At 38.0% G+C, this 17,220-nt stretch overlaps 1 protein-coding gene across 4 annotated transcripts; it reads left to right on the top strand.

The window, feature by feature from the left end:
* The first annotated feature begins 43 nt into the window (after window positions 1-43).
* JMJD4 (jumonji domain containing 4) lies at window positions 44-11,642 on the top strand. Of its 4 annotated transcripts, none has more exons than XM_063450838.1 (8): window positions 89-124; window positions 1,928-1,997; window positions 2,134-2,455; window positions 2,979-3,144; window positions 8,283-8,408; window positions 9,723-9,954; window positions 10,255-10,401; window positions 11,258-11,642. In XM_063450838.1, exons 3-8 carry the CDS (start codon window positions 2,227-2,229, stop codon window positions 11,594-11,596), a joined length of 1,239 nt encoding a protein of 412 aa, XP_063306908.1. In that variant the 5' UTR covers window positions 89-124; window positions 1,928-1,997; window positions 2,134-2,226; the 3' UTR covers window positions 11,597-11,642. The 4 variants fall into 4 exon arrangements, with proteins under 4 accessions (XP_063306907.1, XP_063306908.1, XP_063306905.1 ...); XM_063450835.1 differs by having other exon boundaries at window positions 91-124; window positions 9,687-9,954; XM_063450836.1 differs by lacking the exon at window positions 89-124 and adding an exon at window positions 159-179 and having other exon boundaries at window positions 9,687-9,954.
* The last annotated feature ends 5,578 nt before the right edge of the window (window positions 11,643-17,220 follow it).

Genomic DNA, 17,220 nt, shown 5'->3' on the forward strand with positions numbered 1-17,220 from the left:
ATCATTCCCGGAAGTGTTGCTGACATGGCAGCTGTGACTTGTGATTGGCCCTGCAGGGATCACGTGACGTACCGTGTGCTCCAGGAATCTCGGCTCGGGCGGAAACACGAGCTGTGCAAAGCTGGTAACGTGGAGTTTGTAGAGAGTGTTAATAAAAAGGGATTTATTAAAGACTTATGGTAATTTATTACACTGGTGCGGTTGTAGAAGGATTTATTAGAGGCTGCAGAGGGATTTATTGCACTGGTGAGGCTGCAGAGGGATTTATTGCACTGGTGAGGCTGTAGAGGGATTTATTAGAGGCTGCAGAGGGATTTATTAGAGGCTGTAGAGGGATTTATTACACTGGTGAGGCTGCAGAGGGATTTATTGCACTGGTGAGGCTGTAGAGGGATTTATTAGAGGCTGCAGAGGGATTTATTAGAGGCTGTAGAGGGATTTATTACACTGGTGAGGCTGCAGAGGGATTTATTACACTGGTGAGGCCATAGAGGGGTTTATTAGAGGCTGTAGATGGATTTATTACACTGGTGAGGCTATAGAGGGGTTTATTAGAGGCTGTAGATGGATTTATTACATTGGTGAAGCTGTAGAGGGGTTTATTAGAGGCTGCAGAATGATTTATTACACAGATGAAGCTGCAGAGTAATTTATTAGACAGATGAGGCTGCGGAGTGATTTATTAGACAAATGAGGCTGCAGAGTGATTTATTAGACATATGAGGCTGCGCAATGATTTATTAGGCAGACGAGGCTGCAGAGTGATTTATTAGACAGACGGGGCTGCAGAGTGATTTATTAGACTGGTGAGGCTGCAGAGTGATTTATTAGACAAGTCCGGTTACTGAGTTGGTTTAAGGAATGGTGAAGATAAAGAGAGATTTAATGTACTGGTGAGCATGTCATGTTGGTTATTGATGAGGATGTAGAGCAGGGCTAGGCAGCCATTGGCACTCCAGGTGTTGTGGATTCAATCTCCTATTATGCTCACAGCCAGAATGCTGACAGATCCCCAGGGAAGATGTAGTCTACAACTTCTGGAGTGCCAAAGGTGACTTACCTCTGCTGTAGAGTTATTTATGACACAGGGGAGGCTGTGTACAGGTTTATTTGACTGGTGAAGTTCTTGAGAGATTTTTTTGTACTGATGGTAAGTATATTGAGTTATTTATTAGACTAGTGAGGCTGTTGAGTGATTTATTGAATTGATAGGACTGTAAACTGATTTAATGGAATAGTAAGTTTGTAGAGTGGGTTATTAGGTTTTATAGAAACCTGCTGAAAGAGGCTTGTTGGACTGGTGAATCTGTGGAGTGATTTATTAGACTGATTGAGATCTGCAGATTGGCAGAGCGATAGAGTGGTTTATTGGATAGGTAATGCTGTACTGTTATTTATTAGACAGGAGAGGCTGTAGAGAAGTTTATTAGACTGGTGTGGCAATGTTGGGATGTATGTGATTGGTAACTCTGTTGAGTGTGGTTTTGTTTATTTGTTTTTACTTATGACAAGTAAGGATTTCAAGTGATGGCTGTAGCTTGGTTTATTATACCTGTGAGTTGGGCCAGTAATATCTTTAGACCGATGAAGCTGTAGTGGAGAGCGATTTATCTTTGTGAAACTGACAGGTGTTTGCAAAGTGATTTTTTAGACTGCAGATTCATAGGACTTATTTAGCTTTAGTAGAATACACAGGCTTGGTAGAACTGGAGAGTGTTTGTTTTACAAAAATGTTTTAAAAAATAAAAATGAATAAGAATTCCGAGAGATGTATGAGTCTTGTTTAACAGAGTCATTATTAGACAGAACAGTCAGATTGGAAAAACCTTATTGTCATCACATTTCATGTATGGCACTGTGTGTCCGTGGGTGTAATTAATTCAGCGATTACTCTAATGATTGGCTAATGTGATTGGTATTTACACAGGTAGAATGTGCGTGAAGCCATCCGCAGAACTTGCTGATACACATGTAGGATGGCAAGAGGGAACACAATTGTGAGTACGGAACTAATTTGCTTTAATCGACTGAACAATTTTTGTATTAAAAAATGTATTATTTTTAAATCTTTGATTTTGTATATAACTATATTCAATTCTACTATAACTAGAGAATATTTTCTAATTCAAACAGGCTACGTTACAAAAAGTAAAAAGAAGAAGAATCCTTAAGAAGCGTTTTTATGGACCTCAAAAATATTAACATTCAAATGACCCAGAAGAACTTATGGATGGGACGTTAGATGAAAATACTAAAATTATCCCCCAAAACACTTGTAAAATAGACTTTATTGAAGATCCAGATTTATTTAGTTACAACAATTTTTTTCAGAATTATTTGGTCACAAACAATCCATGTCTTTTCTCGGCTAAGTTCACGGAGAACTGGGGGAGTCGGACGGATTGGGTCACAGATAGTAACAGTCCAAATTGGGATCACCTTCTCCAGAATTTTGGTAAGAACCGGTAGCTGACCCACAATGATATATGTATAGTACATAATACCAAGGAAAGAAAAAAAAAAAGAATACTGGTCCCCTGTATTCTTTATACCAAACACATTAATAATAATAACATTAAATCTTTGTTACTAAGAAGGATACATTTTGGTGTATATATGTTCAGTATAATTCCTTTCCCCATCCCTATAGTTCAATAAGGGAATCACTGCAGTTCCTCTTACCCATAAAGTACAATGCTGAGTGTATGCCCTGTATCCCTGACACTAAGGTATGTGTTGTGTGGGTGCTTACTAATAAATACCCTTCGAGAGCACTTCCGGTGCTATGGCTTTGACATTTGCATTAGTGATAAAATACATTTCGTTTTTCTGGTTTCTGACATGTTTACTGATTGTTTAAGCTCCGACGTAGAAATCAGATTGCAAATAATTTTCTTTCAGCACAAACATCTTCCGAGGTATTTGATAAGTACATTCTGCAGTTCTAGGTTATACATTTCTCTTTTTCTGAATGACAGGTGATGCGATCGTTCCTGTGGCAAACTGTGATGTTAAAGAATATAACTCCAATCCCAAAGAACAGATCCCACTTCGGGAATACATCGCTTACTGGAGAAATTATATAAAAAACAACTACCTGTCTGCCAATGGATGTCTTTACCTGAAGGATTGGCACATGCACAGGTACTGATCTGATCCTTGCAGTAGGAAAGCCTATATTTATTCCCTATAGTTTGGGTGCGACATTATCCAGGGGACCAAAACCTTTATTAAAGGAACAATATGTCGGTAGGAAAACAAACATAGTCTTAACGCTATAGGTTTCTGCAAATTGGGAAAAAAGGCTTTATTTACACCTTTTCTAGTGCCAAGACTCACTCTGGGCAGACCTCTGGCGATGTCGTCACGTATGCCGTCTCATCTTCGTCTTTTAATCCAATCCAGTGATTCTGATTGAGAAGCATTGGGGACGAGAATCACATGCACTTCACTTATTCAATAAAATGCTTCGCCATTTAATGACATTAAACGTAACATAACCGACTACAACTCTGCTGTACCAGTGGAAGTACCCTGTAGTTGCTGTCCGGAAGACATCCACTAGAGGTGTGTTGACCCCTGCTATAAAAACAATGCCGTATCTACAAGATGGCAATGTTTAACATTGTAGGACTGAAAGGACAGTGCCACTGCACCTAGACCATTTCACTGAGATGAAGTGGTTGCTGTGCCAATGATGGAATGTATTTTTCTCTAAATAGGAGAGTAATACAATATTTATTCTCTTAGAACCGGAACCTTTATTCCCCTGGTATAAGAGAGTACCAGAATCATTTATCACCTAAGAGAATATCGGAATCTATTTTCTGCTAGTATTGGAGAGTACCAGAACCCTTACTCCCCAGTACAGGATAGTACCAGAAACTTTTATTCATGTAGTATAGGAGAGTACCAGAAACGTTTATTCATGTAGTATAGGAGAGTACCAGAAACGTTTATTCATGTAGTATAGGAGAGTACCAGAAAAATGTTATTCATGTAGTATAGGAGAGTACCAGAAACTTTTTATTCATGTAGTATAGGAGAGTACCGGAAACGTTTATTCATGTAGTATAGGAGAGTACCGGAAACGTTTATTCAAGTAGTATAGGAGAGTACCGGAAACGTTTATTCATGTAGTATAGGAGAGTACCGGAAACGTTTATTCATGTAGTATAGGAGAGTACCGGAAACGTTTATTAATGTAGTATAGGAGAGTACCAGAAACGTTTATTAATGTAGTATAGGAGAGTACCGGAAACGTTTATTAATGTAGTATAGGAGAGTACCAGAAACGTTTATTAATGTAGTATAGGAGAGTACCGGAAACGTTTATTAATGTAGTATAGGAGAGTACCAGAAACGTTTATTAATGTAGTATAGGAGAGTACCGGAAACGTTTATTAATGTAGTATAGGAGAGTACCGGAAACGTTTATTAATGTAGTATAGGAGAGTACCGGAAACGTTTATTCATGTAGTATAGGAGAGTACTGGAAACGTTTATTCATGTTGTATAGGAGAGTACCGGAAACGTTTATTAATGTAGTATAGGAGAGTACCGGAAACGTTTATTAATGTAGTATAGGAGAGTACCGGAAACGTTTATTAATGTAGTATAGGAGAGTTCCCGGAAACGTTTATTCATGTAGTATAGGAGAGTACCGGAAACGTTTATTCATGTAGTATAGGAGAGTACCGGAAACGTTTATTAATGTAGTATAGGAGAGTTCCCGGAAACGTTTATTCATGTAGTATAGGAGAGTACCGGAAACGTTTATTAATGTAGTATAGGAGAGTACCGGAAACGTTTATTCATGTAGTATAGGAGAGTACCGGAAACGTTTATTAATGTAGTGTAGGAGAGTACCGGAAACGTTTATTCATGTAGTATAGGAGAGTACCGGAAACGTTTATTAATGTAGTATAGGAGAGTACCAGAAACGTTTATTAATGTAGTATAGGAGAGTACCGGAAACGTTTATTAATGTAGTATAGGAGAGTACCAGAAACGTTTATTAATGTAGTATAGGAGAGTACCGGAAACGTTTATTAATGTAGTATAGGAGAGTACCGGAAACGTTTATTAATGTAGTATAGGAGAGTACCGGAAACGTTTATTCATGTAGTATAGGAGAGTACTGGAAACGTTTATTCATGTTGTATAGGAGAGTACCGGAAACGTTTATTAATGTAGTATAGGAGAGTACCGGAAACGTTTATTAATGTAGTATAGGAGAGTACCGGAAACGTTTATTAATGTAGTATAGGAGAGTTCCCGGAAACGTTTATTAATGTAGTATAGGAGAGTACCGGAAACGTTTATTAATGTAGTATAGGAGAGTACCGGAAACGTTTATTAATGTAGTATAGGAGAGTTCCCGGAAACGTTTATTCATGTAGTATAGGAGAGTACCGGAAACGTTTATTAATGTAGTATAGGAGAGTACCGGAAACGTTTATTCATGTAGTATAGGAGAGTACCGGAAACGTTTATTAATGTAGTGTAGGAGAGTACCGGAAACGTTTATTCATGTAGTATAGGAGAGTACCGGAAACGTTTATTCATGTTGTATAGGAGAGTACCGGAAACGTTTATTCATGTAGAATAGGAGAGTACCGGAAACGTTTATTAATGTAGTATAGGAGAGTACTGGAAACGATTATTCATGTTGTATAGGAGAGTACCGTAAACGTTTATTCATGTAGTATAGGAGAGTACCGGAAACGTTTATTCATGTTGTATAGGAGAGTACCGGAAACGTTTATTAATGTAGTATAGGAGAGTACCGGAAACGTGTATTAATGTAGTATAGGAGAGTACCGGAAACGTTTATTAATGTAGTATAGGAGAGTACCGGAAACGTTTTATTAATGTAGTATAGGAGAGTACCGGAAACGTTTATTAATGTAGTATAGGAGAGTACCGGAAACGTTTATTAATGTAGTATAGGAGAGTACCGGAAACGTTTATTTATGTAGTATAGGAGAGTACCGGAAACGTTTATTCATGTAGTATAGGAGAGTACCGGAAACGTTTATTCATGTTGTATAGGAGAGTACTGGAAACGTGTATTAATGTAGTATAGGAGAGTACCGGAAACGTTTATTAATGTAGTATAGGAGAGTACCGGAAACGTTTATTAATGTAGTATAGGAGAGTACCGGAAACGTTTATTCATGTAGAATAGGAAAGTACCGGAAACGTTTATTCATGTAGTATAGGAGAGTACCGGAAACGTTTATTCATGTAGTATAGGAGAGTACTGGAAACGTTTATTAATGTAGTATAGGAGAGTACCGGAAACGTTTATTAATGTAGTATAGGAGAGTACAGGAAACGTTTATTAATGTAGTATAGGAGAGTACAGGAAACGTTTATTAATGTAGTATAGGAGAGTACCGGAAACGTTTATTAATGTAGTATAGGAGAGTACAGGAAACGTTTATTAATGTAGTATAGGAGAGTACAGGAAACGTTTATTAATGTAGTATAGGAGAGTACCGGAAACGTTTATTCATGTAGAATAGGAAAGTACCGGAAACGTTTATTCATGTAGTATAGGAGAGTACCGGAAACGTTTATTCATGTAGTATAGGAGAGTACTGGAAACGTTTATTAATGTAGTATAGGAGAGTACCGGAAACGTTTATTAATGTAGTATAGGAGAGTACAGGAAACGTTTATTAATGTAGTATAGGAGAGTACCGGAAACGTTTATTAATGTAGTATAGGAGAGTACAGGAAACGTTTATTAATGTAGTATAGGAGAGTACCGGAAACGTTTATTCATGTAGTATAGGAGAGTACCGGAAACGTTTATTCATGTAGTATAGGAGAGTACCGGAAACGTTTATTCATGTAGTATAGGAGAGTACCGGAAACGTTTATTCATGTAGTATAGGAGAGTACCGGAAACGTTTATTCATGTAGTATAGGAGAGTACCGGAAACGTTTATTAATGTAGTATAGGAGAGTACCGGAAACGTTTATTCATGTAGTGTAGGAGAGTACCGGAAACGTTTATTCATGTAGTATAGGAGAGTACAGGAAACCTTTATTCCCATAGTGTGGAAGGGTTCTGGAACATTTATTTCCCTAGTATTGTAGAGTACCAGCATCTATATTTACTTAGTATAGAAGTATACCTGAATCTTTATTTTGCTTAATATAGGAGAGTATTGGAACATTTGTCCCCCTAATATAGGCATATATTGGTATATTATTCCCATAGTATAGGAGAATATCGGAATTTATATGCTCTTAGAATAGGATAGTACTGTAACCTTAAGGAGAGTACCAGACCTTTTATTCCCCTAGTGTAGGAGTGTGCTAGAATTTATATTCTTTCAGAGTAGAATACTAAAAACGTTATCACCTATTACTGCACCTATTATCAGAATCTTAATTCTCTTAGTTTAACCCCTTAAGGACACATGACATGTGACATGTCATGATTCCCTTTTATTCCAGACGTTTGGTCCTTAAGAGGCTAAATGAGTATAGTGTAGTGTTTCCTGTTTTTTCCAAAATATTTTTGGTAACATAATGGTAAGATAGCTAATAATAATATCAAATTATTTAGACTTCAGCAGCTGAATATTCTCCCAGTAAAACAATTGAATTTATTTCATTTTCAGAGCTATTTATACATTTTCTGAAATATTGTAAATGTACGGATGTGTTTGATATTCACATTATTTGCCGACATTGTATGTTCATGTCCGGGACTGATACTTTAAAGCGATACAATAAGACCCCCTTAAGCACTTTAGCTTGTTGAAATGCTTTATGTTCGAAGAATGCATCATTTTTTTTCATTTTGCAAAATGTTTAGACTTCAATAGAAATGTGCACTTAACCTTGTTAATTGACTACCCCTTGCTGTCAGACTACTGACCCTGTTACTTCCTGTTTTGGTTAGCTCAGTGAAGCTAAACACAAGAGGCAGCAATTGCCCAGAGCACCTGCCCTGCAAAGACTTCTCATTGAGCTGCATTGGGGAGTCTGTGATTGGACACACACAGAAAGTCTATGCTGGAAAGAAGGCTAGGGCTTGAAAATGCTGCAGGCAAGAGAACTGCAGCTTTTGCAAGCTGTTTTTAGAGTCACCCACAATGAACAAATGCAAAATTAAACGCATGCTTGTTTTCAGTGGGGCTATATCTTCTAAACAGTGGGTTTTTACTTTTTGTGTTTGTGTGTGTGTGGACGGTGGAGCGTCCCTCTTATTAACACTGTGTTCTCTCAAAATGTGTAACTTTTTGTTTCTCCATTTATAGAGCTTTCCCCAACCAAGATGCTTACAGAACCCCGCAGTATTTTTCTTCTGACTGGTTGAATGAATATTGGGATGCAATTGCTGGAGACGATTATCGCTTTGTCTATATGGGACCCACTGGCTCCTGGTTTGTCCTGTTTTTCTGCTGATTTTAGTGCCGCATTAAAGCACAATGAGATACTGCAGCTCTAGCTGTCTAATAATGTATAGTTTCGTTGTTTATTGTATTTTGATATATGATTCCAATTGGTTCCAATTGGAAGATTTTTCTGATGGTGTTGACCATCGTTGGTCCTTTAAGAGTAAAATATTTGTATTTTGTACGGCGGTAGAAATAGATTTAGAATCTTCCCAGCAGCTTTAGTTTTTCTTTCAATTTTACAAATAAACAAAAAAAGCTACTTAAAAAGACAAACAGGGCTAATTTCTAAAATGGGAAGTGCAGATATTTAACAAACAAAAATAGCTGAGTTTGAAGAATGGAAAATCTTTTTAAATTGTGCTTTTTAGCCCGTTTGGTGAATAATCCCAGTGATTAAATGCTTACACCCTTTTTATTTGGATAAAGTATCTGCACTACACAATCTTTTTAAGACTACTTTTTTCTTAACAATACTAAAAGGTTCGAGCCAGCAAAATTGAAACACATATAGATATTGGGCTGCTTCACGTCACAAGATATATAGATGTTTAAAAACATAAAACAGATTTGTAGCATCCCTTTTAAATACGTGTCACTTTTTTTTTTTTTTTAACTAAAAACATTTAGAATACGCTTTCCTATTCTGACCAGGAGATGGCAGTATCACTGTTTGTATGGGCTATTTCTGCCACTTATTACCATTGAAGTTGTAAAAATTGAAAAATAGCATGAGAGGAAACAGGCTTAAAATTAAAAAAGAAAAGAGAAATATTGGGTTTGACTGTACTCCATCAACACCAATGGACTGGATTGTCATGTTCTAGATAGAGTGATTTTTCACACTTGTATTTATGGTTTGTAGCAGATAGTAGCTGACAGTATGTTCTTTTATTTCTACATTTAACACCAAGATTTATCTGCGGAGAGAGAGAGAGAAAGTTAAATGTGACCCGTGTACGGTGTATAAATCTGCTGCATCAGTTTTATTAGTAATTAAATCATCTAAACAATCCAAGGACCGGGCATGTACCATCTATACACCGGGCTGCCAGCACTAGTCAGCAGTGTTTTCTATATTGATACTATCAGAGGGCTAGGGAGAATGCGGTATATTTAATTTGTAGTCAGCTGTGATACATTAATAACCAGCTTGGAATATCTGGGCCAAATTAGCTCAGCTGACATTTCTTCCAACACTAAATTATATTTTATTAAATAGATAAACAAATAAAATCGGAAAAGTAACTTTTTGTTGTTGTACAGGACACCTTTCCATGCTGACGTGTTTCGCTCATACAGCTGGTCCGCCAATATCTGTGGGCGGAAGAAATGGTTGCTGTTCCCACCTGGCCAGGAGGACTCTCTCAGAGATCATCGTGGGAACCTCCCATACGACGTGACGTCACCTGTGCTTCAAGACCAGAGTCTGTATCCCAAGTCGCACATGTGTTGCCCACCCATCGAGGTCGTACAGGAAGCTGGACAGGTGATTTTTATCCCAAGTGGTTGGCACCATCAGGTGTACAACTTGGTAAGCAAGCAAACTGTGTTGTGTGGGGGGTGGGAGTAGGTTGGTATGTATAGCTAGATATTAAACACACAGGGAAACTCCACACTGATTTATGGAAATTCTAAATTTATCGTTGTCATATCTACGTATCTCAAGTAGGAACTAAGGAATAATACAAATTGGGCACAGTAATTTTGCGTAATCATCTTTTCCCAATTCTTCCAGAATTTCTGGTTCGAGATGCAAATGAACACTTTTTGTCAGGGATCTTTTTATAGTCCTACATGAGGTGCATTTATTTTCATTTTGTTTCTTTTTCAGGCAGACACAATCTCCATTAACCACAACTGGGTGAATGGCTGCAACGTGTCTGTCATGTGGCGGTTCCTTCGCGATGAGTTGGGGGCGGTTCACCAGGAGATTGGGGAATGGAAGGAGACAATGGATAACTGGCACGATCATTGCCAGGTAACAATGTATTTGTTGTCTGGTTCCTGTGGCTGAGGAGGTCTCTGTCCTAAGCTTTAACGCAACAGTTTCTCATTTTCTGTCTTCATCTGCACCATGTCACACATTTGTGGGGTGGTTGTTGATGTTATGAAAGGTTTGTTTTCTTCTCGTGGTCAATATACAGCTGTGCTCAGTATTCAAATAGAATTTACAGATTCATTTTACCTGCACAAAGTTCAGCACTACGCGTTGCCTCACTGTAAATAATGTAGAGTTCACACTTTCACTGAAACAAGCTCCCAAATCTGAGCCATGACAAGCACACTGGAAATCTTTGAAGGGACACTATAGCCACCAGTCCTGATGTCTTAGCACTGTAAATGTTGCCTTTTCATAGAAAAGGCAGTGTTTAGATACTGCCTAGTAACACCTCTAGGTGCAGTCACTCAGGCGGCCACTAGAGGTGCTCTGGGTAAATTTACTTAGCAGCTAAATTGGAACTTTACTAAACCCCTGCCCATTGCCAAAATGTTTCAGGCCGCTTTAATTACTATTTGAATATTTATTGATAGTTTTTTAGTCCCGTTGGCAGCTCTCACACAGTAATATTGGCAAGAAATATCGCTTTCCATCTAATGGCAAGATTCTTTTCTACGTATGAAAGGTTAGATATGACTTTTGTCTCCTCTTTATCTGTTTTTATGTCTGTTTTTTTCTTGCTTTGAATATCTGTATATTATAGACACTGAGACATGTACAGGGATGGATGGAGCTAGACAGAGGCAGAAGAGATCATAGATCAATAGATATCAGATACACGTAGAGATGGATTTAGTGCAATCAGGCCTTTAATATGTATTTTCTAAATTCGCAGGTTATTATGAAATCATGCACTGGAATTGATTACAAGGAATTTTATATTTTCCTCAAGATAATAGCAGAAAATCGAATTTATGACTTGGAGAATTCAGAGTTTGACTCAGCCTGTGAAAAACTCTCCAATGGATCCTTCGTGATGTCCCCTGGACCCCAACACGCAATGTTTGATATCACGAAAATTATAGAAATGTTAACATTCGTTATGTGTAATGAAGACTTTCAAAAACTTGAGCAAGACTCTCTGTCACCCCCTCCTGATGAATTGATGCGATGCCTGAAGTCTGCTATAGCAAAACACTCCTTAGACACCAATAAAAGCAGCCCAGAAATATGAAAGGAATCGGTCAAAACGGAGGAATAAAATACATCGTACATTTTAACTACCGGAAATGCATCTCTTCATATTTCATGCTCATGTGAACATTTAACAGCATTAACTGCACTAAATAAAGTGAAAGAATGTTATGTGACAATTCTATCAGACTTGCTGATTGGAAATGTTCTCAGACTGAGCTGGTTTTATTTCCTGATCTGCTGCTTTAGCCTCAAATTAGCATTTTCCTTGAGCTTCCCTCTTTTATTAAACTTTTATTTTCTATTATTTTAATTATTAGTAACAGGAAAAAAAAACAAATCACACAGCTACTTGCCACTGGGTGCGACTCCTGGGTTTGTTTTATTTAAATTTGCCGGGGAGTTATTACAAAAGAATGAGAATAAAAGAGAAATATAATAATTGAATGCCGGCACTGTAATGATCAATATAGAGAGAGATAAAATAGTGCGGAGCCTTCCATTTCCAGCAAGCCTTTAGTTACCCTTTCACCTCCATCTAAATGCCCTCAGAGGCAAAATCTATTGTTTTCCAATACTTTTCCCATGCTTTTGGCATTTTCGGTTCTCAAAAAGGACCCTATACAATATACATTATGTTAAGCGATCACAGTCACATCAGATGAGAGGTAGTAACACATTTATAGGGAGACATGTTTCCTTTATTGAATTCAGCAGCCAATAGGGCTGGCTAAACGACTGACAACACTTTTCTACAAATTAACAAATACGCTAAAATTGATCAAACTTGGTATGTTTTTGTCATGTGTAAAACACACTGTGAACGTCTGGAAAAGCTTTATGTTGATAGGAGTTAATGCCATCTGCAACTCCCATATGATGGCAAGTTTTTCAGTTTTATTCAATAAAGTGAGAATTCAAATTGAAGGTCACAGTCACTGCACTGGAAACACAGCAGAGTTAGATAATTACATTCAATCCGCTAATGTGGCATTAAACTTGAACTCTCATGTTAGTAAATAACCTTAAACGTGATCTTGTCTTCCCTCATCATCCTAAGACTCTGTTGTCGGCCTCTCTGCTTGTTTAAACTCTAGTAATTTCTCGCATTGATTACTGTAATTCTCCTAATTAGTCAGGAACCGTTCTGCCTCTCTACAGTCCATAATTAATGCTAACGCTATGTTGATTTTCTTTTCCTGTCATTCCTCACACCTCTCCCCTCTGCCAGTCCTTACATTGGCTTCCTGTACCCTATTCAATTTAAAATATTAACTCTAATCGATAAAGCTCTCAACAATTCCCCCCCCCCCCCCCCCCCCAGTACATTTCTTCACTAATTCATGGTTATACCTCTTCCTGGTCTCTCTGGTCTGTTGGTTCCGGCCATACCTGAGGCTGCCACTTGGCATTTGCAGGTTTAGGGGTGTGCCGCACAGCAGCCACGAAGGTCCCGGTCCCACTCCGCTCTCACTGAGGTGAACACTGCTCTCCTGGATACCTCCAGCTTGGAGGTCACCCGGCATTCTCCTCACGGAAGTGCAGACAGCACTGCATTACCTGTGAGGTTGCTAGAGTTCCATGGCAACCTTGTCCCACCTACACGCATCCTTTAGAATTACAGGACCCTGTAAACGTTATACTTACCTTTTTGTGATGTCATATTTGTTGGACACCTGGGTCTACTCTGCACAGGTCACACCCCTTTGTGTGTCTGTCCTGGTGCAGGGTGATGATGGTGTCCAATAGTATTCTTCTTTGCCATATACAAGTTCCCCTCTTTCTGGGAATCATTGCCCTGTCGTGGTTCTTGTTAGCCTGAGAGTGTGTTTATTAATATTCTTTTATTCCCATTGCTGACCCGGTTTGGTATTTTTGACTATTCTGACTCTTTGTATCCCTGTGACCTTGACTTGTCTATCTCTGTATCCCATGACCTAGGCATCCTTTATTACTACGATTTCTCGCCTTTTTAGACACACGTTAAGCCCGGCTGGCCACTCTGAGGTCTTGTATACATACCCTGTCCTTCCTTCTAATTTGGCTACTATTCTTGATTGTGTTTGCTATGTAATAGTATAATCAGTTTGTTCTTAAAGTTGAGATGTCAGAGTATCATTCTTGAGGTCACGTGATTAACAACAACGACGCCCCTATGGACATTCAATGAAAACCTATATGAAAAGATATCTAAATTGAATTAAGTCTGTTGCGATCTTCTATCTATCAGGCGATATGGGTTCCACTATTTAAAAAACATATATATATATTTTTTCAATGCAGTTAAATGCACCAAGATAGATCCCTCACAGAACCCTGATTCACTTTAATTGTAGTGAAGCTTGATGAATTTTGTCAAGTTCATGTCATAGATAAGCATTGAGGACAGATAGCGCTTTTGTGTCTATTGGCGTGATCCACCAGTGAAATTGCAAACATCATTGTTTAGACGGCTAAAACTAAAATTCATTCAACACAGACACTTCTCACTTACCGAACGGGTTCCGTTCCTACAACCCAGTCGTAGAACGAATTGGTCAGTAAGTTAGGAGTTAAGGGATTCCCTGCTTTGCTGCGGTCTTCGGGGAAATGTCCTCGACCATAGACAACACAACAGAGCAGGGAATCCCTCTAATCTATGTTCGGGGAAATTTCCCCGAACATAGATTAAGGGATTCCCTGCTCTGGTGCGCATGTCTGACATTTCCCCGATCATAGAGGAACGCAGCAGAGCAGGAAATCCCTCTAATTCCCACAACTGCTCACACCTACCACCCCGCGAGAGAGCTGGTCGTAAGTGCAAGCCGTTGTAAAACAGGTAGGTCGCAAAACGAGGACCACCTGTAAGTTGTAGAAGTGATAGCAGCTAAGGGCTGTGTGGATTAATTCGAGAAAAAACAAAAGTTCAGTATCTCCGCATCCTTATTACACAGTATTATGACACTTGTAGGTATTCTGCAGCAAGCTCATATCCTTCCAGGGTTAAAACAAAGGAGAACCAGGTAAAAGTTGGGTACTGAGAACATAAACCTGGAGCTACCTAGAAACTAGTGATGAAATTCACTAAACATACATTTCCTGGTTAAATATTGTCATTATACATATACAGTGTTTTGCTTATATTAATTTACACATAGACGTGGACGTATTGGTTTTAGACATTATACCATCGTTGTAGCATGGATCGCCTGGTCTAATAAATTATGTAGTGAAATAGGGAAGTAGGTTTTAAAGAGATACAATTAGCTGACAGATTTGTGGATCTCGCCTTCTTAGATGGGAAGTTACAATTAGTATACAGTCATGCCATTTACTGTGTGGCGTGTGGACACAATTTAATGTCTGGGCAGATTTTCTGGTAACGAAACCAGCAGCTCCTAGCACAGAGGAACATGACGATCACATTCCTGGTATTCTGAACTTGTGGTGTTTCACGTACTGTAATTCTCTTATTTATTTATTTAGATCTCAGTAACTTGTGTGTTTGTTCATTAGGGTTACTGCAAGCTGTGTATTTAGTGGAAAAACGGTCATATCCAATGAAAACAAGTCCCGATTATTATCAATATGTGGTTTTAATGATTTGAGTGTTCCTAACCCTATCTGTGTGTGCCCCCCAACCCAAACATAAAATGTATTAGTCAGCAAGTTATAATGTGTAACACATTATCGAGACGTTGGCTTTGGCTGAATTCAGCATCTCCGAAGCTTCCAAAAACGAGTGAGATGGTCCAACATGTTCGTTTGAATCGGCCTTTGGAGTTTTGCCCAGGGAGCAAATAAAATAAAATGGGGAAAAAAGGTGATAAATGGCTAGGTGACAGTCATGAAAATGTAAGTTTTATTCACAGATCAAGTGAATACTGACCAATAGTGGGAAACAAAGTGAAAACTGACCAATAGCAGTAAAAAAAGAATATATTTAATATATACACAAACATCCACGCACTTTTTTTTTTTTTTTTTAATACTCCTTTTTTGGTCGCTTGATCTGTGAACCAAATGTCAAGAATATGCAGTGTTCTGCAAATTATATACATAATATTTATATTATTTAGATAATGTATATATTTAGCAGTACGCGGATTGGCCGAATTTCAAGCCTTTTTTTGATCTTAATCATCTTCCTAAATCTTTTTTTCCATGGGTGATATTCGGACAAGCTGAACAAGGGTCGGGGGTTTTGGACGCACGGAATTTTACCGCTTTACACGTTTAATAACATAATTATATATGTACGCACTTCCGCTTAGAAGTACCTTAAAAAAACACCCAGCAGAATGTCCACACAAAATATAAAAGGTTAATGCACTTGGCTGCCTGTAACCTGGAATTGTTCGATCATTCGTTCAATCTGCCGGGCAGTCCTGTTTCCCTTTCCTGATGTCCTCTCCATGTGTATTTGTGGATTCCTTGTCATTGTCAATGCACCTTTTCTCACGGATGCCTTAACAATATATTTGTTTCCTCTGCATATAGTTGCTTATGACTGCAGAGATTGGCAAAACATCATACATATAGAAGACTGTCACTTCTTCTTTTGATAGTAAAGGAACAATGTATACGTCCATTTTAGCGTTGTGCACAGCTCTGTATTCCCTGTTGATGGGAATCATCACATTGCTGCTTTCTGGACATCATTTTATTAAGCAGTTCCATATATACTTTTTTTTCATCCTATACAATGAATGGAACTGCTGCTGGGCCTGAACTACATATCCATTAAACCCTTGATGAATAGATGTTTATAGTACAAGATCTATTTCAGACCTATTTAAATAATAACTTTAAGCAACATAGCGCATATAATCCTGGGCATTGCAAGCAGGCCATCATTCCAGAAGTATTACCCTGGAAGATAGTTTATTTAAAACCGCTTCTTAAACTCCCCAAATGTGCACCGAAATCCTCACAAAGAATATACATAGTCGCTTGTATTTGGACAGACCATAAAGACAGACAGATCGACATATATCATTTTTTTAAACCCAAGGGGGAACTAATTGCCGAACGAAAATAAAAGCTCAACAAATGTGCCCAAAATGTGGAATCTAGGGGTTTATGCCACCTGATAGAGTTAAAACCTCTTCTTGTCTTTGTATTGTTGTCAATTTCTCTTTTTAGTAGTCTGGTTATTAGAGGTTTGATTGTTCCCTGAATTAAAGTCTATCTTCTGATTTTTTTTCCCCAGTTTTAAAACCAATATGTTACTGAAAAATAAATATGACTTATTTATAATGAATCTGGAAGATAGTATAACAATATCCTAATCTACACTCTACAAACGTGGCTTTATTAAGGTGACAAGTTCAGTGCAAATTCACCCAATTGTCTAGTTTGTCTGTGGATAATTAATATTCATTTAGCCTGCAGCGAGAAGTTCAAATTACAAATTTTTACTTGTGTGCAAAGAGTAATTCTGCGCCAATGTTCTAAAACGTAAGAAATATCCACAACATTCCACTGGTTTCCAAGGTATTTGATATACGTTTGCACAGTTACATAAAAATTAGTTCGAAACAAAACACGATTTCCCACTTTCTATAAATCAGACTTTTTTTATTGAAGGTAAACAAAAAAAACAAACCAAAAAAATAACCATATTAAACTCAAGGTTTATAAGAAGTGTAAATAGAACACAGTACCCATTGTACAGCGCTACGG

The sequence above is a fragment of the Pelobates fuscus genome, chromosome 4, assembly GCF_036172605.1.
Source record: "Pelobates fuscus isolate aPelFus1 chromosome 4, aPelFus1.pri, whole genome shotgun sequence".
NCBI lineage: Eukaryota > Metazoa > Chordata > Amphibia > Anura > Pelobatidae > Pelobates > Pelobates fuscus.